Source organism: Macaca mulatta, chromosome 5 (genome assembly GCF_049350105.2).
Source record: "Macaca mulatta isolate MMU2019108-1 chromosome 5, T2T-MMU8v2.0, whole genome shotgun sequence".
NCBI classification, from domain to species: domain Eukaryota; kingdom Metazoa; phylum Chordata; class Mammalia; order Primates; family Cercopithecidae; genus Macaca; species Macaca mulatta.
The window spans coordinates 154,761,172-154,787,411 of record NC_133410.1 but is presented as its reverse complement, the minus strand read 5'-3'; the positions used below and the strand labels follow the sequence as shown (position 1 = coordinate 154,787,411).

General features: G+C 43.6%; 1 protein-coding gene across 3 annotated transcripts; it reads right to left on the bottom strand.

Moving 5' to 3' along the window:
* Nucleotides 1–4,723: 4,723 nt before the first annotated feature.
* REELD1 (reeler domain containing 1) lies at nucleotides 4,724–25,744 on the bottom strand. 3 transcript variants are annotated; one of them, XM_078002304.1, is made up of 8 exons: nucleotides 22,330–22,445; nucleotides 21,847–21,940; nucleotides 19,848–20,066; nucleotides 14,423–14,645; nucleotides 12,405–12,568; nucleotides 8,487–8,799; nucleotides 7,921–8,005; nucleotides 4,724–7,100 (listed from the first exon to the last, which is right to left on the bottom strand). In XM_078002304.1, exons 3-8 carry the CDS (start codon nucleotides 20,053–20,055, stop codon nucleotides 6,492–6,494), a joined length of 1,602 nt encoding a protein of 533 aa, XP_077858430.1. In that variant the 5' UTR covers nucleotides 20,056–20,066; nucleotides 21,847–21,940; nucleotides 22,330–22,445; the 3' UTR covers nucleotides 4,724–6,491. The 3 variants fall into 3 exon arrangements, with proteins under 3 accessions (XP_077858430.1, XP_002804262.4, XP_077858431.1); XM_002804216.4 differs by having other exon boundaries at nucleotides 7,921–7,984; nucleotides 21,847–25,744; XM_078002305.1 differs by having other exon boundaries at nucleotides 14,423–14,601; nucleotides 21,847–25,744.
* Between the last annotated feature and the right edge of the window lie 496 nt (nucleotides 25,745–26,240).

Here is a 26,240-nt window from a genome sequence, read left to right as displayed (position 1 = left end):
TCCTAATGTACTTCCATATGCGGCCCTGTGCAGTGACTCTAATCTTTGGCTTACATGTGAAATGTCAGCTTTTTTTTTTCGTCTGGGAGAACAACAAATTATGTTTTTAAATGAGAAGGTGCCGCCTGTAATGGATAATATAATATGAAAATGCAGAGGCAACATCTGTGACCCATGGTGGTAACCTAGCAAGCTCTAGTCTACTTTTCCTGCCTATCGGTTGATAGGAAAATATCACTTTCGATATAATAATTAATCATTAGTCAAAATGGATATCCCCATTGGTTCCTTGCCTCTCAGACAATCCTGCATAGCTTGACAATAAATCAGGGAAATACAGTCTTTAATATCCAATGGAATGTACTTCCAGGCACCCTCTTTCCTATATAAAGCAACAAAACACTTTGCAGAAGCCATCTATCATCAGGTGAGGGGGGAAGATGCTCCCAAGATGCCATTTGAAGGAAGGAAAATGCAGAGCCCACAGCAAGGAAGGCAATGAGTTCAACATGGTGGCTGTAAACCAATGAGAAACATCTCCTTGCCATGGTGGGCTCCTACCTGGGATAATGACTGCCCCTCCCTCCCTTGCTGTCCCTCCTCCCTTTGGCCCACTTCTGGGGCCCTGTCACAGCCTGGCAGGTCATGCCCAGGCCTCACTCACCATGACTGACCAGTCCCCAGTGTCCTATCATCCTCCTCATTCCCAGGGCGGCTGTAAAGTAATCATTCCAGGCCATTTTTCTGCTTGATTCTTGGCTCTCTCTGGATCTGTTGAAATATTTACAATACCTAACATGATCCAAGAGAATAAATGAGCTGCCAAGTATGGTGGAAGGAAAAGCAGATTTGGAAGTCAGGGTGGGTCGGAGGAATCTGAGGACTCCCCTAGACTTACTTGTTGTTGGACTGACCTCTCCGTGGCCTTGTTCTCCTCATCTGAAGAAGGCGTTGTTCATGGTTTTCAATCCCTGTTTGTTGGAGCCCTGAGTTTCTGAGGCAATGGGCAAAAGGGAGGCTGGGAGAAGGAAACAGGAGGGGAAGATATCCCCAAACCTCCCTAGAGCATTTATCTTTTATTGGTTTACTGACTTGGTTTTTAAAAACCACTGAGTCAGAAGACCTGTAAAGGCACTCCAATTTGTAAACCCTATAGTTCTCCATCTCAGTACTGCCCACTTCATCCCTGGGTGTGGAAATCATGTGGGAAATGCCACTTCAGCTTGGGGCCTACAGTCACATGCCTTATGTTCTAGACCAATGGTTCCCCAACAGGGGTAATTTTGCCCTCCAGGGGACATTTGTCCATGTCTGGAGACATTTTTGGTTTTACAACTGGGGAGGAGGGAGCTACTGGCATTGAGTAGAGGCCAGGGATGCTACTAAACATCCTACAATGCACAGGACAGTCCCCCAAAATAAGCAATATCCAGTCCCAGGTGGTGACAGCATGGAGGTTGAGAAACCCTGTGACAGATGATGTGACCTGAAGAAAAGCTGCCTATAGGGAGCTTCTGAGTTGGAAAGACTCCGCTCAGCCTTCCGTCTGCCCCAGCACAGATCGAGAGGGAAGTCTATTCTTGGTTCTTCCCTGCCAACAACTCCCGGGAGCCTCGGATCTGAGACATAAGAGCATTTCCTGCACTGAGGACAGTCACCCATAGACTCTTTTAAACTCACCTCTAGGAGGGAAACTTACATTGCCTGATTCCCATGTGCTCTGGAGCTACTCAAGGTGCCATATATTCAACTTTAATCTACACTAAGAGCTGGTGATAGTAACACGGGTATTGAACTTTTCACTTACAAATGTAACACATACCTACTGATTACTTACTATGTCCTAGGAATAGTGGACTCCAAGTTATGTACTAGGAATACAGCAGTGAACAAAACAAAGTCCTTGTCTTTATGAAGGATCTGTGTCTGGGGAAGATAAATATATGACTCAAGTGGTTATAAGTGCTATCAATATTATTAAACAGTGTAGAAGCCTAGGTTGATTAGAGGTTGCAATGGTCAGGAGAAGGCCCTCTGCTGAGGCAGCACTGGAAGCAAGTTCTGAAGGCTGGATGCCTGGGGGAACAGCGTTCCAGACAACAGGAGAGCAAGGGAGCTGCACAGAGCTTCCTGGAGGGCTCAGAGCAGCACAGTGAACACGCAGGAAGAGGGCAATGTCAGAGGGCCAGCTCTCGCAGGACACAGTCAGCCCAATCAGATGTCCATATTTTATTCTGAGAGAGATGGAAAACCATTAGGGAATTCAGAGACAGCGACATGAACTGATTTATGTTTTGAAAGCAAAAAATCTCCGGAAAACATCTGACAGCCTATAGTTGTCCTTGTGGCCTCAATCGTCATGGGTAGAACAGGAGTCTCAAAACGCTCCCATTTTCTTTTTGCATTTAAAGAGCAAAACAAACAAACAAACAAAACGCTAGTCTTCCTTTTATCACAAATGCCATCCTGATATGATAAACCAGGATCGAGAGATGACCACCCCCGGTTTTGCACCACGCCAGGGCAGATGGAACAGAGCGCTCAGAATACTGTAAGTCTGCAGAAGTTCTCAAGTTTAATAAAACAAATTAATGCAAATTAACTTCACTTGAATAAAAGAAGTTTCTTGCCACTTTTAGAAGAGGGACAGGCTGGAGTGAAATGAAATCAGAACACACAGTCTGTGTCCCAGAAAGGCTAGGATCACTGATTAGTATTGGAAGTCTGAGACAGGGAGAGGACATAGCCATCACCTGAAATTTATTCATAAATTGCCAGCCCTTCCCAGATGACTTGCAAATAAAGTGTGACACATGTCTAAATATTTACTGGTTTGCTGACTTTTTTTTTTTTTTTTTGCTAATTAGAATTTTTTTTTTTTTTAAGGAAAACAAACAGTGTTAACAGCAAATTAATGCAGAGAGCCTCAACAGTGGGACAGCAAGACAACCTACAGTCAAATATTAAGTTGTACTTTACCAAAATTGTATCTTTGGGAAAAAATTAATTGGAAATATCAGAAATGGTCTCTGAATGTAAACAGATTAAGGCTACCCTACCCATGGTGTATAGTTATTAAATTAGCACAATAGATACAAAAGCATTTGTTTAAAATATAAAGAGTTTTCAGCAATTATTTATCCATCATTTTCCCTCAAATGTGTGTTTAGCCCCATACCGTCTTTCCTCCAAGAAGAGGTTGGATGAGCAATTTTGTAGCTGTTTCAACAAAATGAAAAAGCTATTTTAAGATGTTGTATTTGAGTCCTTTCTCCTTTTTTTTTTTTTTTTTTTTAACTTTTAATGGCTTTGCACTTTAGTAAGAGCCTTCAGGTTAAGCTAACACTTCCTACTCATTCCCCTCTGGGGCTTCTGTGAAGCTTAGAGGACCTTCACGATCACTTATGTAGTTTGAGTATAGGCCTATGGACTCCAGCTGCCCTGGCCAAAGAAGAGTCTAGTCAGAATGTTGCAGCAAAAAAATATCTGATACATGGTAGGAATTGTAGCCAATGACTGCCATGACAACTCATGTGGACTTCAAGTGGCTGAGCCAGGGAAGTGAGGTGGGAAGGATGCTTCAAGAGAAGTTGTCAGCCGGGCGCAGTGGCTCACGCCTGTAATCCCAGCACTTTGGGAGGCCGAGGTGGATGGATAACAAGGTCAAGAGATAAAGACCATCTTCGTCAACATGGTGAAACCCTGTCTGTACTAAAAATACAAAAATTAGCTGGATGTGGTGGTGTGTGCCTGTAGTCCCAGACACTCAGGAGGCTGAGGCAAGAGAATCGCGTGAACACAGGAGGCAGAGGTTGCAGTGAGCTGAGGTCGCACCACTGCACTCCAGTCTGGTGACAGAGCAAGACTCCATCTCAAAAAAAAAAAAAAAAAAAAGGAAGAAGAAGAGGAGAATTTGTCATAGAAACAAAGTGACTTTTTTTTTCCTGATCACAGAATTTCTCTAAATGGACTACACGTAAAGACAGTGTTGCAGCTTCAGGATAACATTAATGACAATGGCATGTCAGTTTGGTTACAGATAGCTAAATATTGTGTATGCATTCAATCTTTACATCAACCAAAAGAGCTGAATGATTTTGTGATGTTCTTTTCTCTGATGAGGAAGAGGAGGCTCAGAGATCTGGCTAACCCTTCTGCATCACTTTACTGTTTTGTATAAGCTGGAAGTCCAACTGGAGAAGAGAAAATACCTGATCCTGAAATCTGGAGACTCCTCTCACCTCCCTCATCTCCCAGGGATGAATGGCATCTCTTCAAGTCTCACACAATCCCCCCATGGCAGGTCAGCAGTCTAAGAAGAAGGGAAAGTGAATTAAAGATGGTTGCAAATCCTCTGTCACTTCTCCCATCAAAAAGTGAAATCTATTGCCCTTCCTTTTGAATAATGAGAGTTGGTCCTGTGACTCACTATGACCACTTCCAAGGTTAGGTCTTAAGAGACATGCAGTCTTTGGTTTTGTGTGCTTGGCACACTTCCTCTTGGAACTCAGCCACCATATGGCATAAGAAGACACAAAGAACAGAACCATATTGCTTCCCACATTCTTCAGCAGCCCCATTTGGGCCCTTAGCTGGCAGCCAACACCAACTGCAAGCCATGTGAGGGAGTCAACTAGGCTGTCCCATCCCATTCAATAACATCAAAAGCAGAAGAACTGACCAGCTGAGCCCAGGCAACCCCAGAATTGTGAAAGATGATAAATGGTGGTGGTGGTGATTTTATTTTCAACTACTAAGCTTGAAAGTAATCTGTTCACATCAACAGATAAGCGAAACAGTCTGTTTACATAGGAAAATTCTCTCTTAGACAGAAAAGATCTAAAAAATGTTGCATACATGATGCATCTGGCTCTGATGTGATGTGGCCAGATGAGAGCTCTCTGCTAATGGGGTCCCTTGTTTGCTTCTCGGGGAGGATATCTTTTAGAGGGCATCCCTAGGCATGCAGAAGGGATATCTGTGGCCTTATTAGAGTACAGTACATTTCTTTCTTTCCACAGCATTCCTAGAACACTTTCATTTGTGAATGCACAAATTACCTAGGTCTCCATGCATCTAATGACTGAAGCCAGGGAACAGAGCTATCTAGCCCAGAATCCAGGAGGAGACAGTCTTGAAATTGATGACCAATGAGCTAAAGGGAGGTATGGAAAAAGCAGGAGCTGTCTCTTTCCTGAACACCCAATTTTTAAAAATTGTTAAATTGAGATGTAAGGAAAGCCTCATTCTCCTTGGAAAGTTACTGCACTTATTCCTCATTAAATTTTTGTGAGGGTTAAATGTGAAGATATATGCAAATTTCTTAGCACAGTTCCTGTATGAATTAGGTGTTCAATAAACAAATATCCTTTCCGAATTTGTAGTGATTTTTGTTTCTGCATTAAAATGAATGGTGACTCTGTAATAGGTTTCACTCTGAAAAGGCAGCTAATTCCAATGTGTTATATTAGGTGAGCATATTTAAGAGTTACATTCAGATCTGTTGTTTTGACCTCAGATAGTATCTGTGGAGCCACTGTTAAATCAAAGCAATCTTCATAAGGTTATGAGATCAGATAGATGACCTTCGTCCATGAAGCTTTCTGCCTGATATTCCCTGAAAAGACAAGTAAAGACTGTTCTTCAAACTGTGCTGGTATAATAACGTTTTTCAGCCTGACCTCTGGCAAAAGGCAATATGTCTGCTAGCTGCTGGAATACAGGAATCTTTCCATCAAGTGTAAATGGATGGGAGGTCTCAGATCCATTTACACCTGATGAAAAGGCTTGCTTACCCCACTCTGGTGTTTATGGCCTTGTGTTGCATGTATATGTTTTCCTAAAGATGTGTTCAATCAAGCTCTCAAAAACTTTCCTGACTTTGGATCAATTTCCATAGCGATTTGCCAGGCTGCTGAGTTGCCCAGAAGACCAAACACCCTTGCATTCACCTAGCCATCCAAATCAGAACTCTAGCAAGTTGTTGAATTCTAGTTTTGAAAAGAAAACTTATTTGGGGGTGGTTTAGGAAGGCAAAGTGAGAGCTGCAGTTCTTTTTCTTGCAGGAGACACAACCTAACATTACTCTTTTCCCCAAAGAGTTAGAAGAGATGAGGCTGAGACACTAAGGAGGGACAGCATTTCTATTTCTATGGCTTCCTTAAGGCAACAGAGGAAGCTTAGCGGCCACAGGGGTCTAGTTAATGAGCGGGTTATACAATATTCATTGTGTTGAGTTTAAGTCTTCAAACAGAACGTCTAATTGCAAAAAGAAAAAAGGAAGCTCAATTACAGATGTTAAGACAACAAAGCTCAGAAATAACTCCCTCTGTTGATGAAACTGTCCTCTCCCGGCTTCCTCCATGAACTGCACATTGACAGAGGCACAATGAGTCCCTGTCTTCATCAGGTATTCTCATTAGGTCTGCTCTGTCTGGGACACTCTCCAGGGCCCAAGGAGGGCCACTGAGAGGTCTGGGGTGATGGTCTTCTCAGAGGACTGTTTTCTTGCTACCCACAGAAGGAGTGATCCAGTTGTACTCTGCTTGAACCAAAACAAAACCGTTCTCCCCAATCCTCCTGATGTGCACAGTCTCGCCACTGTCGCTCCTGGCAACAGCATCCGAAGCGGGCTCGCCGAAGGACACTTCTGTCTGCTGGTGGCAATACTGGGTGTGCAGGTAGCGAAGGCCAGCAGCCAGGGCCATGCCCAGGATGGCTGACAGGCAAAGCAGAACTCCCAGCTGGGGAGTTCTGAGCTGGATCCCCAGAGGGGCCTGGGCCCCCTCTAGCCCAGCGTCAGGCCGTGAGTTGGTCTGCTGAGGGTATCCCACTCCACCCTCTCCATCTCCCTTCCCTGCTCTGAGCTCCTCGTGCTTTGACTGAAGTAAGAAGCTGGCAGAGGCCCTGGATGCCTCTGACTGGTCACCAGTAGCAGGTAGCCCAGAAGTACCAGAGGTCTGGAGGACAGCGGTTGGGTTGCTTGCCCCTGCCCCATTCCCTGTGAAAGTTTCAGAGGACCAGAGGCGCCGGGGATGGGTAAGCTGGACGGGGTACAGAGGAGGCTGTGTCATGGTCCTGTTAGAGGCCTTCATCTTGTCCTAGAAAAACAAAGGAAAAAAAGAGTCAAAGGTACTGGTCTTCCTCCTAAGCTGCCACTGAACTTTGTAACTAACTGGGGTTCCTTAAAGACTCCCAGGCGGCAGCTGAAAACCCAATCTCTTTCTTGCTACTAAAGGAGCTCAAAGTAAAATGCCCAACTAGATACAAATGCACTTGTTATTGATGGGGATGGGGTGGCTAATGGAAACCCCACAGAGAACAAGGAAGCCAGTTACAAGAACAAGCTAAGGATCCTTTAAGAGGCTTCCAAACCAAAATATCAATGGGTGATTGCATCATCTTCTATGGCTGAAAGCTTCTAGTGTGTCTTTTTATGATAGGACCCATGCAAGAGGGACCATTTAACCTCACTGTAGGTTCTGATAAATGTAAGTAAGAATATTACACCATGTTTTATTTTGTGTTCCTTCTAAGACTTCAAAGGAATAGCAAATCAGTGGGCATTTATATTTTATATTGCCCATTGATCTAACTTCTGGGACCATACATGGTGCTTTGAGGTCAATGTTATGAAGGAGGGATGGAGGAGGAGAGAAGAGAGTAATTATTAACTATGGCTACGTGAGAAGACAAATCACTAAAACATCAATTTCTACAATTGCCGATCACTTCAGAGACACTGCATATAATGGAAAGGTATTGATTAGTAGAAAGACACTGTGTGTATATTATACTTTGCCTTCTTCTCTCTGACTTTATCTATCAATCAGTCTAGTAGCTCTGATTTTCCAGCCTGAAACTGGCCAGTCTAGGATCAAAACATCAGTCGCAAGCCCTCTTCACAGTTTAGGTTCTTACCTGTTCACCCCCAACTGAGGACAGGCAAGTTTCCAGTGAATCAAAGCTGGGATCATCCTGAGATCTAAAGGGAAGAATGGAAGGGCTGAAAACAGGTCATTAAGTTTTAGACCAAAAAGCAATGTTTCCTACCATTGTTGTGTATGCAGATGGCATCAGATCCACTTGAAAAACTTCTGAGTTTGGAGTTGGGAACCACAGAGACGAAGAAGGGGAGAGATAAGTGAGAATGGCGGCAAAGAACTCACCAAATGCTATCGCTTATTATTTTATATAAAATATACATTTCTATATTGTTATTATAAATATATTTAAAATATAAAAAGTCACTTTTAAAGTTTTATTTATAACAGCATCTCAGAGATCTCACCCCATCCAAGAGAATAATTTCCCTGGGTAATTATCATACCCAGTCCTTCAGACCAGTGGCCCTGTTACATCCTGGGTTTTTCACACACTTAAGAATAAATATGGCTGAGATCTTCTTTGTCAGACTCCAAATGATGCACCCCAGTGTTCAGCCTAGTCCCATCACCTGTCCTGAATGGCCCACCCATCACCCTTACCTGTGATGGATGCTAAGTCTGGAAGCAAAGCTCTCTGAGGAGACTCTCTTGAGGGCCACGAGCCTCTCCAGCCTGTGGACCTCCAGGGACGGCTCTAGAGTCGGATGGCTGTCCATGCTGAGTTGCTGGTCGATGCTGCCTTCAGTGGCTGTGTGTGAAGATGGTTGGGACAGAGTCTCTGCATCCCCAGGAAACTTTGTCACCCAAGTACTGGCAGGAACAGGATCTAGGCTGTCCTCCTCTGCAGCTCCAGGAAGGGCAACAGCAAAGGCATGTGTGTGCTTCTGTGGAAGAGTGATGGGGGCCCTGGGAGCTAAGCAGAGGCCCAAAGACAGTGCAGAGAGAGTGAGAGCACTTTCCCCGTATCGATTGGTACACACAGCTATGATCGGGGGTAAACAGCAGTGACTCTAATGTTCCTCAAGGAGAGACCATTAAGTGTAAGGCACTTAAAAGTGTCAGCATACAGATGACCTGCCTGATCACACAAGCCCCTGACCACGCAAGGGCTTATATCTTTTTAGAGAGTGAGTCCCTGGCCTGTCTGGGCTTGTACCTTCTTAACAGCCACCATTCAGGGAACGCAGAACGCACTGTGACCACCGTATTTATTTCACCTCTACCAAAAACTGCTTCTAGCTAGAAAAAAGAGTGGAATCCCACAAATCAGACTTTTCAAAGCCCTAGATCTTTCTTGCCCTATTATTAACACTCAAAGTTTCTTTCCCTGGTGATAATAACTTGAACATCTGCTATGAGCAGAGACGAGATCACTGCCCTCCACTGCCCTCCACCATCTCATTTCCCATTTGTGACTGGCTAACCTGACAGCCCAGAGCATGAGAAAGAGCTTCACACAGAGCAGCAAGCAAGCAAGTGCAGGTTGTAGAGTCAGACTGTCATCTGGGTTCAGTCCTCCACTAATTCCTGGCTTTGGGGAAGTCCTCCCAGAGCATTAGTTTCTTCATTTGCAAAATGAGGCCAGCATAGAATTGCTGAGGGGTTGACACGAACTCATTAACGGGGAAGCGTGAAGCAGGTGCCTGGCACACAGGCACAGGCAACATGCACAGAGGGTTTACCACAATGATGATGAGGATGGCATGATGGCATTGACCAAAACAGTGTTGGCAGAAGTTTCTCTGGCAAGGGCCCCAGGTTCTTTGATGGGGGTGAAGGAGGTACCCCTTTGCTCCAATGTTTTTAACACTCACAAATGTTGAAGTGAAGAACAAAGCAGCCTAGCCCAGACATACAAAACATGGCAAACTGATAGTTTCAAATTCCTTCTTGAACTCTAAGAGCATTTGGATATTTCCTGCAGACCCACTGTGTGCTGGGCATTGTTAGAGTTGTTGGAGATGCAAACATAATGCAGACTTGTAACTGGTGTCCCTGAACTCAAAACTGGGAAGAGACACCCTTACATGTCAAACTACCTAAATTAATACAAGAGGCCGGGCGCTCAAGCCTGTAATCCCAGCACTTTGGCAGGCCATGGCAAGTAGATCACCTAAGGTCAGGAGTTCAAGACCAGCCTGGTCAACATGGGGAAACCGTGTCTCTCTACTAAAAATACCAAAGTTAGCAGGATGCAGTGGCGCATGCCTGTAATTCCAAGCTACTTTGGAGGCTGAGGCAGGAGAATCATTTGAACCCTGGAGGTGGAGGTTGCAGTGAGCTGAGACCGCACCACTGTACTCCAGCCTGGGTAACAGAGAGAGACTGTGTCACAAAATTAATTAATGAATTAATTAATCAATTAATACCAGAGCTAAGGAAGCAATTATACTTGCTACTATGGTCTTAATGTGTCCCCCTCAAAATTCACATGTTGAAATCAAACTCCCAATGCAATAGTGTAAAGAGGTGGGGTTTTTAGCAGGTACTTAAGTCATGAGGGTGGAGCCCTCATGAATGGGATTAGTGGCCTTATAAAAGGGGACTGAGGGAGCTTGTTCACCCCTTCCACCATGTGAAGACACAGCAAGAACGTGCCATTGTTGAGGCACAGATCATCCCTCCCTCACCAGACACTTAATCTGTTGGTGCCTTCATCTTGGACTTCCCAACCTCCAGAATGTAGGCAATATGTTTCTATTGTTTATAAATTATTCAGTCTAGGATGTTTTGTTATAGCAGCTGGAATAGACTAAGGCACTTGCCTACCAGGAAATATCAGGAAAAGTTTCACAAAGGAGATATTTGAACTGTACCTTGAAAGATGCAGAGAACTGTCATGTGGAACAGTCCAGTTTGAGGAAGTGTCAGAAGGGAAGGGACTGAAATATAAAAGTAGACCATACCTAATGGGGTGGAGGAGGACCCAAAGTGTCTTGGTCTATTGGGAGATAAGTTTCAGATATACAATATACTACTTCCCCAATTTTGAAAATTTATAATTTATACTTGCCTACTGAATCCTTTGTACAGTTAAGAAATCTATTTCACTTTATTAGATGAAATAAGGTGAATAGATTTCTTAACTGTACAAAGATAAACTTCCCAGGATACATACACACACACACACACACGCACATACATACACACATGCATGCACATGCATACATACACGTTTCTTTTTCCTTTGGGAATCACTAGGGTTTGGGTACTGGAATGAATGGGGAAGACAGGCCGGGGCCAGAAGGAGAGGAATGTGGGCAATGTAATGAGGAGGTTACCCTGTAAACTGCTTGGGCTGGAAGCTGTGGCCCCTAGCGGACAAGGTTTCCAGCAGAGTCAGGCATAGAAAGGCCCAAGGCTCCACATGACACTTCTTCCTGAAACTTCAGTTTTATTCATATTCATGTCCAAACAAACGTGGTTATACTTGGGATTAAAACATGACATTTGCATCATTCATAAAATTAAACATGAGATTTCAAACATATGTCAGGGGTGCAGGGTCTTCTCCAGGCCACACTCTCAGGCTCTGAGATCTTTACTCTGCTTTTGGGAGTGTCTTGGTGGGAGGGTTGGAGGAGTTGTGCTGGGTAATGGGAGAAGACAAAGGTTTTGGGGCAAAGACAGAGAATGGAGGGTGGTCCCCACTGTTTCTGTACCTGGGTCTGCTCGACTGAGAAGAGGCAGGGATTCTGACTGGATTCTGGCCTTAACATATTAGCAAAGAACAAAGGAAAGAATAAAGGAAGAGGAGAACGAATGGATTAAGGGTAGAGTCTTGTGTGCATGTGCCTGGATGCTTTTACGAGTGCTTGCGTTCATAGAACTTAACTAGAAATAAGCAATCAAAAGGAGTTCCATGCCACCAGGGATTTTCAGGTAGGTCAAACAGCCTCTAGCTGGCTAGAGGTTTTCCTTTGTTTTGTTTCTTTTCTTTTCTTTTTTCAGGAGTTCATGGACTAATGGAATATAAAGCCATGTAGTGAGCAAGGAAAAATCCCTTCCCATTGAAACAGTGATTCCTGATTCTGTTCCCCAACCCAGGTTGCAAAGAGCCATCTACCTACTGTGAAAAGTTAACAGTGAAAACTGGATGCGTTTTTATGAGAAAAGACGAAGAAAAGCTCATTTCCTTTTTGTGCTCTCTGTGTAGCTTCAGGGGACTAAGGAAAACAGTGGAAATATTGTGAGGACTAGTAAATGTGGGGGAAGAGGTGTATGCTGTTTTTTGGTATTGCAGCACAGCTCTCACTGTCCACCCGGGGGCCTGACTTACTGTGTTAGGTTGAGCCAGACAAAGTGTGTTTGCTGCAACAAACAAAGCAACTGCAAGCGTTCCCTCCCTCTCACTGCTGCGTTATCACATCCCCAGGAACTGCTGCAGTTGGCCACGGCAGGTGTTTATTACTTGTTTTGCAGGGACAGGAAACTGGCAGTAGTAACTTTTAAGTGAAAATAGATAACTGTAAAAATAATGATGACAACCAGCCTGGCAAATACAATGACAAGCTGTACCTGGGGCAGCTCCTTCAACATCACCCAGCCTCTGGTGAAGGGTTGGCATCAGTAATCTGGGCTCCATGCGGTCATCAGAATGGGTGCTGCTATGTGTCTGTTGGGACACAACAGATGATTCAATCCTTGCCCAGTAAACGAAATATGACTGGACTACTGATAAACTGTGGAAAGAGAAAGAGCAGAGTAGTTCACGGATTTAGTTTCCTTTAAATAATAACTCAGGCCAGCCTCATAGAAAAGAGAGAACACACTAACAGATAAACAGGAACAAAACTAAATAAATAGAAGAATGAGAGAGAGATTATGTTATTACTTCAAGAATGAAAAGTGACTTCATTCTTTTTAAAAACAAAAACCCCACAGTTGCAAATAATTAGAATGAGAGAGGATATGAAAAAATCAATGGTCTTCTTGAATAAATAGTCACTAAAAATCTCATTTTAACTAAAAAGTTTATCCTTAAACTGTTTAGACTCCAACAAAAGGTTTTATTGTCAATGTTATTAGCCATTCCTGATATACTGTTATTACATCATGATTTGAAGATCTCATAATTCTGTTGTATAATTGTACATGTCTATTGTCATTGTAGATTCTATTGGAAATTAGAGACAAATCCTTAATATTCTAAATAATTTTTTGAAAAATAATTCTTCAGTAAAAAATCAGTTTCACAAACATTATGCCATTTGTTCTTCCAAATATTTCAGTAAAGGAAGGATTATTGGCAAGCATCATTTTTCCCACTTTAAGTATTCAGGAGGCAGTCATAACAAGGCGATTAATTTGGCCGAGGTCACCCAGAGGCTCGAGACTCAGTGAGAGTCATAGTTCAGGCCCCCAACATGCGGTTTCCAGACTTGGCGGACGTTATCATGCGCGAGGGTTCCCAGAGGTGGGAGATCACAGGGCGACTTAGGACAGGCATCTCATCAAGTGACTTAGCTCGTTTTGTTCTGTCAAATGGAGATCATAGCTTCTACACTACTTGCTATGCGGCATGCAGCATCTATGATGGTAAATCCAAAAATAGGAATGGAGGTGCTTTGAGAAAAAAAGGTGACTGTACAGGTTTAAGGACTTCAAGTGTCAGACACCCTCTGTACTGCATAAGAACCAGAGCCAAGGGCAGAAGCTGGGCACACCCACGGGTAGTGGAAGGCCCTGGGCCTTCCAAAGAGGAAAAATCCTAAGGCATGTGTTTCCCTTCTTACTGTCCTGTCTGCTGCCCTGTGCCACCAGGAAGTGGGGGAGAAGGGACACCACAGGCTGGGGCCACCAACCTCCTCTCCCACTGCTCCCCAGAGCAGAGGGGAGTCCTGGAGGTAAGCACGTGCCCTGGATGACCTCTGCCTGCAGACGCACTCTCCTTCATATTTAGGAGGGTGTGGGGAAAAGAAACAGAAACACACACCCTTTCCTGAAAGAAAAAAATTCTCTTTCTTGGTAAATGCAAGTGTCTGAAAAGAATGACAAAACAAGCACCTCGTTCTGAGTAGTAATGATGCTTTTGAAGTGCTTACTGTTGCCAGGAACTGTTCTGAGCAAACATAGGCTCTCTCATCCATACACAACCCTCTGAGGGAGGTGCTGTGGTTATGCCCATTTATAGACAACAAGCCAAGGCATAGAGCCTCAAGAGGCTTTTCCTGGGCCCAGGGACGTGTCCATTTGTCCATCTGCCTATCTCTTTCTTGGCTCTCTCCTGCCTTCCCACGGCCAGCCCTTCTGTCCTCTGGTCAGAAATTCCTGGAGACGTTGGCCAAGATTTACCTGTGCCTGGGGAGGCAGAGAGATAATATGGATAGTGCTGAAGGGATGAGTTTGGGGGCAACATTTTTTTAGTTCCCCTCTGCATAGGCTCTCCAGTTTAGGCAGCATCCGCGATCCTGTCCTTGCTATAAGGTGGCCACATAAGCAGGGGGAAAGGGAATATGAAGGCAGGGCAAAGAGAAACTCCCCTCTCTTCAGAGTTAAAGGCTCAGTTTCTAAGAAACAGCACTTCACTCTCTTACAGGAACTTAATATCCCCCACAGGCTGGGCAGGGGCCTTCCACAGGAACGACAGGTTTCTCTTCAGGGACTTGTCAGAATGGGTGACTGCATCAGCCTCTTGAAAACAAGTCATCAGTTTGGAATGAGGAGGAATGAAAACAAAAGTCCCAGCGATTTGATGATCAGACACTCTTCGAGCCTGAAGGAGAAATCCCATGAAATCACGACTGCTTCTCACCGTCACTGCAAGAAAAACACCCATTCAACATGAACATGTGTGACTTAGTTCCATTTGGTGATTTTATGCAGGTTTTTTTAAAACTAAAAGCTTAAGATCAACCCCTAGAAAGTGAACAATTCATTGGGGGGGGGGGGAGAAGTTGAAGTCCTATTTCACACCAAAATAAATTCCATTTGGATCAAAGGTATGCGAAAATCAAATAAAATATAACTAGAAACATTTTTTTCTTTTTATAAATACTGGATTTAGAAATACCTCTCTGAGCAAAACCCAGCCGCCATAAAGGAAAAGATGAGTAAAGTGTGCTATATTTTTTTAAAATATAAGGTTAGGTGAACTTAGGACAGATGATTAAAAAAAATTATTTTCCAAAGAAAAGTATTTGTAAGACATACAGCGGACAAATAATCAGAGTCATGGTGAATCCATAAAAAGATGACTCCCTCAAAATAATGAAAGGATACAAACAGAAAATAAAACAAGCTTAGTAATTTTTTTTTTTTTTTTTTTGAGACAGAGTCTCGCTCTGTCACCAGGCTGCCGTGCAGTGGCACGATCCCAGCTCACTACAACCTCTGCCTCCCGGGTTCAAGCGATTCTCCTGCCTCAGTCTCTCAAGTAGCTGGGAGTACAGGCATGCGCCACCACACCCAGATAATTTTTGTATTTTTAGTAGAGACGGGGGTTTCATCATGTTGGCCAGGATGGTCTCGATCTCTTGACCTCGTGATTTGCCCTCCCCAGCCTCCCAAAGTGCTGGGCTTACAGGCGTGAGCCACCACACCTGGCTGCTCAGTAATGTTTTAAAAGCAATTATAAATGAGATGCTATTTTACACCTTTCATATTAGCAAATGTTAAAATGTGTGGTTGTAAACAGTCTTGATAAGACTATGGAAAAACTAGGACATTCATTCACTAGTGCTGGGACTACAAACCATCCAACTTTTTGTGGTGTAACCTGACAACATCTTCCACATTTAAAATGCAAGTACCCCTCTGATACATGCTACCTTATCAGTTAGCCCTGAAAACACAGTACAATAAGCCAGACCGAAGATGACAAATATTGCATGATTCCGCTTCTGTGAGGCACCCAGAGCAGTCGGCTTGACAGAGACAGAAAGAAGATTTAAAGTTGGCTGAGGCTGGGCACAGGGAAGGATGGCCAGTACAGAGTGTCCATCTGGGATGATGGAAAAGTTCTGGAAATGGATAGTGATGATGGCTGTACAACATTGTGAATGCACTTGATGCCACTGAGCTGTATTCAGCTATAATGGTAAAGTTTATGATATATGTATATAAACACAATAAAAGAAATGCCCTCCAAAAATCATTACTCTTTGATCTAGAAATTTTGTAGCTAAGAATTTTCCCCACTGACAAACTTGAACAAATAAATATGGCAAACACTGATGTCCAATACTCAACAGCTATTGTCTGCTTATTCCCTGCTAGCAGAACAGATGGTTCTGCTAACAGAACCCAGATGCTACATTCATGTGGCAAGTGGAGACCACCTGTCTTCAGGGAAGTTAGGCTTCTCCTTTTCTCCAGGGGATGAACCGTGATTAGACTGAAACCAGTGTTGGTGATTCTGTTCCCCTTCACCAGACAGAATTCTGGCCAATGAGGCCAAATCTGCTGAGAGAACAGCTAATGTCTAAGGATCAGTCTTTTCACGTAAGGCCTTTATTCCAGCTGTCATCCCAGTGCGAGGCCTAAAACCACGGCACTCATCCTGAGACTGTGCAACGTCAAAGGAATGAAAACCCAACTTGCTAATGACGGCAGGAAAATGGAAAAATCTTAGGATCTCGATGATGTATTGAATGGCTTCACGCAATACAGAAACTGTGCCTCCAGACTCAAGAGAGAAAATTAAATGTTTTTACTCGTCAAGTTTCCGTTAATCATTTTTTCTGATACTTGCAGCTAAAACAATCCCGATGCATATGATGAGCAGAGACATATGAATAAAGATGTCCATCAAAACTGTTTATGAAAAAAAATTTAAAAAGTAAATTCCCGTAAATAAGAAACTGGTTAAATCATGTGACCTCTAGACAATGGACTGTCATGAAATCATTAAAAGCAAGCTCTGTGGCTGGGCACAGTAGCTCATGCCTGTAATCCCAGCACTTTGGGAGGCCGAGGCGGGCGGATCACGAGGTCAGGAGATCAAGACCACCCTGGCTAACACGTTGAAATCCCATCTCTACTAAAAATACAAAAAAAAAAAAAAAACATTAGCCAGGTGTGGTGGCAGGCATCTGTAGTGCCAGCTACTGGGGAGGCTGAGGCAGGAGAATGGTGTGAACCTGGGAGGCGGAGCTTGCAGTGAGCTGAGATCGCGCCACTGCACTCCAGCCTAGGCGACAGAGCGAGACTCTGTCTCAAAAAAAAAAAAAAAAACCAAGCTCTGTATCCAATAAAAGATATCAATCTGATTGTTAGGTAAAAAAAATATAAACATTACACAGACATTTAATTTGTGTCTGCTTAAGATTATATTAATTTGAGATCTCACTCACATATGCTTATATGCATGGAAAACTTCTGAAAAGAGGTGCAAGAAACTTAACAAGAGTTACCTCTGGAGAATCAAATTGAGTGTTCAGAGCAAGAGAAGGAAAAGTACTTTTAATTTTCTACTTTTTGATACTACTTTAACATTTTTAAAGCATGTAATATCTTTAAGCTATTTAAAATTTTTTAAAAAAAATTAGCCACTCATGTTCAAGGGAATGAGTGGCTAAAACCAGGGTCAGACCTTTATAAATTTGCTAAATGCAGCTTGGTGTCTAGGATTGTTTTATTTTCCACACATTTGAACTTTTATTAATAAACATTTGAACAAATATTTAGAACTATTGAACACCAGGCACTATGCTAGGTGTTGAGTATATATCTATGAGCAGGATATCATGGCCCTTACCTTCAAGGACTCACAGATCCCGGTAAGAAAACAGTATACTTACAACGTAAGTGAGTAATAGCTGACTCTCACTGAATCCCTGAGGCGCTCCCTTAAGTTATTTATTACATATGCTGTCTTGGTTCCAGTTACAATCCAATTATGTTTCCCTCAGGATACCTTCAGAATTTAGGGATCACAATATTTGTAGTTATTTCCACAGATTTCTCTCCCTGACATAGCATTTTTTGGTTTTGGGTTTTGTTTGTTTGTTTGTTTTTGAGACAGAGTCTCACTTTGTCACTGTCACCCAGGCTGGAGTGCAGTTGTGCTATCTCAGTTCACTGCAACCTCTGCCTCCCAGGCTCAAGCAATCCTCCCACCTCAGCCTCTAGCATAGCTGGGACCACAGGGTGCAAGCCACCATGCCCGGCTAATTTCTGTATTTTTTTTTTTTGTAGAGATGGGGTTTTGCCATGTTGCCCAGGCTGGTCTCAAACTCCTGAGCTCAAGTGATCCACCCACCTTGGCCTCCCAAAGTGCTGGGATTACAGGCATGAGCCACCAAGCCTAGCTGACATAGTGTTTTGATTCTTACCATTGTTATTCCCCTAGCCACAGAACACTAAGATACTGACATACTAATCCCTTCATGCTGGGAGGGGCTGGATGCATACTAGGGTGGTTGGAGACCCCAAAGAAGTGGCCTTCCTTGGGGAGCCTCTTGCATTTGCCCCGGGGTGCTACATACACACTCGCTTTCTGTGTCATGATGCGACAAAGTTTGGGAAGCTCTGTAACAATAGCCTTAATTCAGTATATTGGGGAGTATATTGATGTTCAACTCATGTACTATTCACCCATGTTTTTTCACACTTCTCAACAGAATGAAACGAATGGATAAAACAATATTTATAGAGTAAATTTCATTTTTGTTTGTCACCTTTAGTTCCCGTCAAAAGAATCAGTAAAAATCAAGAGGGGTTTAGGGCAAAAGTTGCTGATGGAGCTCGCCTTGGGTGCATAGTTTTCTGCCTACACTTAGTGGCATCTGAAGCATCTGTAGCTTCCTCCTCTGTTGTCCCTCACTGTCACTTCCAAGCTTGGTCCAAGGTAAGCTATGGACTCTGGAGAGTGTGTGTGAGTTTGGGGAGTGGGGGTGGGCATGGAAGTAGAAACACCCCTGGGAGGGCAACTCAAAACTGGTAAGTGCCCTGCCCCTGCATCCTCCTGAGAGATGATTCAGAGGCGTTTCACATGGCTTCTCAGAGGGTCCCCACCGGAATGCACCTCGGGTGCCCACAGCAGCGACCTGCTCAGTTGCACGCCCTTGATTATCGTCTCCTCTTGCCCAGCTCCCTTTCCCTCTTCCTCACCTGTGTTTCCTGGGATGATCGCTCACATAAACCACCTGCGCTTATGTTCTTTCCCTGCTTTTATAGGCACCTAAACTAAGAGAGCAGGAAATGATTTTTTCATCCCCTAATATTTTAATTTAAAAAAATATCAAATTGTATATATTTAAAGTGTACAACATGATGATTTGATATACTTACACATAGTGAAATGGTTACTAGAGTCAAGCAAATTAAAACATCCATCTTCTCACCAAAGTGTCTGTTGATGGATGAATTTTAGTTTTAAATAATGAGAAAAAAGTATATTTCACACACATAGATGATATATGAAGGTTGTTCAGAGTAACTATATTTGTGTCCATAATAAGATACATTTATATCTTATTATAAGGACAAAATAATTTTCTATAATAATGATATTTGTGCCTTCTTATACAGATCATAATCAATGCAGAGTTTAGTTATGCGGCTTTTATGACACAAATATTTTATGCTTATTTTTAAGCTGATAATTGCTTCTTAAGATTAAGCCAGGCTGGGCATGGTGGCCTGTGCCTACAATCCCAGCACTTTGGGAGGCTGAATCAGGAGGTTCACTTGAGCCCAGGAGTTCGAGACCAGACTGGGCAACATACCAAGACTCTGTCTCTAAAACAAAAAAAAATACAAAAAATTAGCATGGCACAGTGGCATGTGCCTGTAGTCCCATCTTCTTGGGAGCCTGAGGTGCGAGGACCACTTGAGCCCAGGAGTTCCAGACCAGCCTGGGCAACATAGTGAGACTCCATCTCTACAAAAAAAAAAAAAAAAAAAAAGGATTAAGTCAAATTTAGTCCAGGAAGCTTCTTACTGGGACAAACACAAACTGGAAGATCCATGGGGGCTCTGGGGCTCCTCAGAGTCTCTCAAAGCCTCTCCGGTACATACCTGGAATCTTGTCACCTGGTGCATAGGAAGACCTGCGGCTGTGGATGGTGATGTGGTGGGTGTCCTGGTGCTGAGGCTGGGCTTGAATGTGCTTGGGCTGCATGTCCTCACAGGCCACCGTGCTGGCACCATGGGAAAAGGCAGATGAGCAGGAAACCAGGCAGAGGGTGGTGCAAGCCCAGCCCACGAGGGCAGCCCGCATCCTCATCCTGCCCTCCCCTGTATCATGACAAACAGCAGCTTCAGTCCAGACGCTATTGAGGAAAATGACATAAAGTCTTCTTGGGATGTGACTAACCTGAACCCCACACTGCCTCTGTACCCGAGATGCTTTTAGTGCAGCCTCCCAGGATTGCTAATGCTCAAGGCCAAGATCAAAAAGAAATGCCAGGCTAAAGGAAGTGTTTCATTTCCAAACACCTTTTTAAAAACTTCTGTTCTTATAATTTTCTCGTAAGACCAGACTGCTTTTATGTTGTTGTTATTCAAAAGAGAGGCTTTAATTATGGAGTCAAAGAAATAAAACCAGAAAATGTTTGCATCCTAGCGTGAGCTCCTTACAAGCTGACTGGTACCCAAGGGCAGCGTAAGCTCTGATACATTATTGCTGAAGTAGATACCCAATATACCACTATGGTCAGGAGGCACGGCATGGGGTGGCTTGGCTGAGCGTCTTATCTCTGTTACAACTGAAAATTACCAAGCTAAGTGCTACAAAAAGTCTACCAACTATTAATTATTTAGAGGTGACTGTTAAGTTGGCACTGCTTTGATATCTCTTTGTCGTTTCTTTGGCTGTTTTTAGCTATATCCTAGAAGATGAGCAGAGAAAGAAGATGAGCAGAGAAAGAAATACTCAATTTATTCTATACCTTCTTAAACATACTGATAAAAATGTTGGCTGAGGAATAGAACACAATGATTCAATAAAATAGCATTTATAGAGTAAATTTTACTTTTGTTTACTACCTCTAATTCCCATCAAGAGGAAGAATTAAAATTTGGCAATGTAAAAGAAGTTGACAAAAATAAAATGAGAGATAGCAAACAAGGCAGATGAATGCCTACATAAATATTTAGGATTATCACAGGCATTTTTTAACAGTGCTGTTTTAGGCCAGGTGTGGTGGTTCACGCCTGTAATCCTAGCACTTTGGGAGGCCGAGGCGGGTGGACTGCCTGAGCACAGGAGTTCAAGACCAGCCTGGGCAATAAGGTGAAACCCTGTCTCTACTAAAATACAAAAAACTAGCTAGGGGTGGTGGCATGTGCCTGTAGCCACAGCTACTCGGGAGGCTGAGGCAGGAGAATTGCTTGAACCTGGGAGACGGAGGTTGCAGTGAGCTGAGATCGTGCCATTGCACTCCAGTCTGGGCAACAGAGCAAGACTCCATTTCCAAAAACAACAACAACAACAAAACCAGTTGTTTCTGTTTTGTTTTTTTTTATAGTTCTGTACACAGGCATTTTAGAAGTTTGGCTAATATTTTGACCTAAGGAGCAATGCAAGGCAAAAAAAAAAAAAAAAAAAAAAAAAAAAAAAAAAAAGGCCCTCCCCTGTAGTCAGCTGGTTTTAAAAGGTAAAAATTAAATCCTGAAAATGTAGTGAAACTAGCTATCAAAACCATAGACTAAGGAAATAATCCATAAACCAAATAATCAAGTATCCTCCACTCCTATTGTCTCTTCACACACAACCACCTTTTACATTCACAAGCTAAAAGAAAACAGGAATATGATCTATACCTCAAATTTCTTAGATTTAAGAGTCCTTCAGACAATGCCTTTCTTTTCTAAGTTTGTTTTCTATGAAGCACTGAAGTCACACATCTCCATACTACAGGGAACCATTGCTAGGGCTTCTCAGACACATTAGGAGATAATGAAGATGAACTGTAAAAGCATTTTCTCAGTCAAGGGGGCTCAGGGTCCCTCTCATTTTCTTTCACAAGGGCCACATAGAAAATGCCCCTCGAATGCTGGGCATGGTGGTGCGCACCTCTAGTTCCAGCTGCTCGGGAGGCTGAGGCAGGAGGATCACTTGAATCCAGGAGGTTGAGGCTGCAGCCTGGGCACAGAGCAAGACCCTGTCTCTGAAAAGAAGAGAAAGAAATGAAATGAAAATGCTTCTCAAGCCCTTGCTGATGGCAAGTGGTCTACTTTCCAAAGGCAGATCAGACACAGGTGCCTACAAGGGAAGGGGAGTGAGTGCCTCGTCTCGCAGACTGCAGCCACAGCCCCACCTCCCACCCTCCTGCCTTAGGTTTCACCGTGTCCTCTTTCCCACCAGCATCTTGTCTACCTGAACGCTGAAGAACATCCACTTGGAGCTGAGCACAGTGGCTCACACCTGTAATCCCAGCATTTTGGGAGGGTGAGGCAGGAAGATCACTTGAAGCCAGACGTTCAAAACCAGCCTGTGCATCATAGGGAGACCCCGTCTCTACAAAACTAACTAAATAAAAAGAAAACATCCACTTACCTAGGAACACACTTTTCTTCAGGCTTGATAGAACGGCTGCCTCCCTCAGAGTTGCAAACACATCCCTTACACAAAAGTATTCTCCTTTCAGTTTTTCCTCTAATGGGGAGAGTAACAGCTGTTACCACTAATCCTCAGCATCTCCAGGAACTGTACCTCAGTGTCCAAATCCAGCCTAAATCGTATTAGCACACACGCGCACACACGCACACGGTTTACAGTCGCATCATTGTTCAAACCTGTGTGAAGAACAAGAAAGAACCAGAACTGGTTTTGCATAGGACTAACACTGACATCCTTGGCAGAAGCCGGATGCCTCCATCTTGATCTCCCTGCCAAGGGGAGAATGTTTGAATGAAATGCGTCTCGGCATTCTTGGTTTCTTGAGTCAGTGTGGACTGAAGTTACTCTTGGTGAAGTAGAATTGATATGTTAGCCCAAGAGCAACGTTTGGTACAAAAAAATAACACATGGCATAGGCACCTCCTGTATCAACTGCCTGAAAGCTGGAGTTCACATTTGCATGCATCTAAGAATCTGCTGAGACACCTGATAATACCACAGAGCCTATAGATCAGTGGTCCTCAAAGTGTGGTCCTCAAAGTGTGGTCCCCAGAGTGCAACACCAGCATCACCTAGAAGCTTGCAACATCAACAGTGAAGATAAAGAAAGAGGAATGGACTCAGGAGATCAGGTGGAGGTAGGATTTGGTGGCCGTTTGAATGCAAGGTGTCTGAGAGAATCCTAGGATTGATAGTCCTGGGTGATGTGGAGTAGGGGGCTGCAGAGAGAGCAATGTCCTGACTGTTAGGCCTTGTCTCCACTCAGAAAAGCCTAAAGATATGAGTGACTGAATAGGCAAGGCACTGGCTTAGGGACCAGGTTGCTAAGCCTTTCGTTGCAAGTGTAGATGAGACTATCTATCCTACAAACACCAAGGGAAGGTGGGCTTCCTTGGCCTAGGACTCCAGTATTCCCCACACCCAGAACAAAATAAAACAAATTCAATCTGGTTTCTCTAAGCCTCTATCCCACTAGGATGGAGGAAATCTCAATCTCCCACTGAGTCATGAGAAATTCTGGGAGGTCTAGAAAATTAGGGTACGTTACTTCCATGGCTGCTGTTATGATAGTTTTCAGAGCTCATGTGGTCACTTGAAGACTGTTAGTTGGAAGGCTTCTACGCAAAAAACGGGCTCAGGTCTTCAGCAAGGCTGTGGCCTGGGTGCTGAGAGCTCAGCCTGCCAGGTGCACCCTGTGGCCTTCCCCTGCTGAGGTTCTTCCCACTCCCTCCACTGGGTCCTGACACAGATCTTTGCCCCTAGCAGGAAAGTGGCTAACCTCTTCTCCACTCCCCTCTGCTCCTGTCTCAGTCTTAGAGACAAAAGTGTCCCTCTTCTCCTTTTTATTTAACCTCACCCCTTTACCTTGGGCCACTTGGCATAATCCACCTACCACAGATACAGGGGTAATCTCCAACACCTCTGCTTTGGCCCTGAACCACAAACTCCCCGGATACAGGGATTCTCAAAAGGCCCAACTACCAATTAGAATGAGGAGGGGAGTGCAAAGGTAGAGAGAGTGCACCTATGTGGCTCAATAAATAATCCTGCCATTTGCTCATGTAATATTTCTTGTTGAAAACAGGAGGACACCTTATCTTAGACATGGCCTTATCCTGCCCACCACACCCACAGCCTCTGCTGAGCCAGCACCCCATCTTGTGCCACTCTCCCCACAAAGCTGATTGTACCAGGGTGGGTACTCATCACAGAGGAGGGCTCTGCTGACTCAGGGCTGAGCCAGAAACTCTCCCTGGGAATCTGACCGAGAACACATAGAAGGCTACTCTAATCCAGCGTTGGTCAACAGAAATAGAATGCAAGTCACACAAGCAATTTAAAATTTTCTAGGCCGGGCAGAGTGGCTCATGCCTGTAATCCCAGCACTTTGGGAGGCTGAGACGGGCAGATCACCTGAGGTCAGGGGTTCAAGACCAGCCTGACCAACATGGTGAAACCCCGTCCTTACCAAAAAATACAAAAATTAGCTAGGCATGGTGGCATGTGCCTGTAGTTCTAGCTAGTCGGGAGGCTAAGGCAGGAAAATTGCTTGAACCTGGGAGGTGGAGGTTGCAGTGAGCTGGGATTGCGCCATTGCGCTCCAGCCTGGGCGACAGAGTGAGACCCTATCTCTAAAACAAACAACAAAAAAAACGGGACTAGCCTTATTTTTAAAAAACATGAAAAGGAAAAAATGACATTTGCTTTAATAATAAATTTAGTCAATTCAATATATTGAAAACATTTCACATGCAATCAGCATATAAAAAAAGGTATTTTGCATTCTTTTTTCACAGTGAGTCTTTGATATCCAGTGGTATTTTACACTTACAGCACGTCTCAATTCAGACTAGACCCATCTCTAGTGCTCAGGAGCCACATGTGGTAAGCTGCTACCATATCTATATGAAGGAAGGTGGTTGAGCCACAGGTTGTGGTGTGGGCTCAGATCTGAGGGCCATATTGTACACGTGCAGGATGTGTAAGAAGCACTGAGGGGATAGGATGGTAACTAAACATAACAGCATATTTATACAGTGCTTGCATAGTACCACACACTATTCTAGTCAGCTAGTTGGCAAATTACCTCATCGACACAGCAACACAATGAGGTCTGCACTATTATTATCTCATTTTATTGATAAGGAAACTGAGTCACAGTGTTTCTGTAACTTGCCAAAAGTTCCCACAGCATTCAGGCAGTGATAGGTAAGGTTTTTCCCTACAGTTTTGCCGTAGAATAGCTTTGTAACATACTCTACAAAATGAGGATAACTGCAGTTCCTGTACCTGCATCCCGAAGTGCTGGTGAAGTTTCAATGAGGTAATAAATAATAAGCAGTTGGCACTTAGTATGGGGTGTGAGACAAAGGAAGGGCTCAACACCTGTTTTGTGTGGGGAAAGAGAAAGCTGGCTGAGCCACAGACAGGGTTGGTGCCCACCACGGAGATGAGGCGGTGAGAGAGTGTGGCTGTGAGCAAGACCATGAGCTAAGCCCAAAGCCCGAGAGAGCAGTGAGTTGGCCTCCAATCCCGGCCCACAAGAAGGAGACCCAGCTGTGTGCACCCGGAAAGCAAGAAAATACTGTGTTTTGTTTGCTTTTTGCTTTTTTAAAAAATTTGTTTCGTGAATCTGCTTGAGGTCATCTAACACTTGCAATTTGGCTGGACTTGATATATTAACGTGACTGAATCTGTTACATTAACATCCCCTGGCCCTGAGTAGAACAGTTATATTAATGTCATACCAAGGGAAAGTCTTGGGGTGGGTTTTACGGTTATAAATCAGATACTCTGTGCCCTTCGGTAAATCACTTAACTTCTCTGGGTTGCCTCAGGTATAAAATAAAAAGGTTTGAATTAAATAATCTCTTCAATTTCTTCCAGCAAGAAAACGATACATATTTTTAAGGTTTTATTTTAGTTATAAAGGCATAAGAATGAGCTACTCTTAAAACATCTTGAGATGGAATGCATTAAAGTCTAGCACATAATTATAACCTGCATTGATGCCATCCCACACTCACTCCTGGTTTAAGAGTCTGCCTTGGAAAAGTTTGCAAATGAAGGAGTAATCTGTTGAGCTCACTATTCTAGTCCTGTTTCCTGCTCCTTCACTCCAGAAGACAAGTGGGCATTTTCTTCATTTTCAAAGATCTTGGAGATGAAGATCATGGCTTTGGTAACTCATGAACAGCCTTTCCTATCCAAACGTTTTTCCTATCTTGGTAATGACTTCCTGCTGAGATTGACTGGTGTTTTTACGTAGTAATCTGCTATTCCAGTATCATCATTGTGATGAGCATTTTAATGTTTAGATAGATGTTTTTAAAATACCTAAAGATTTC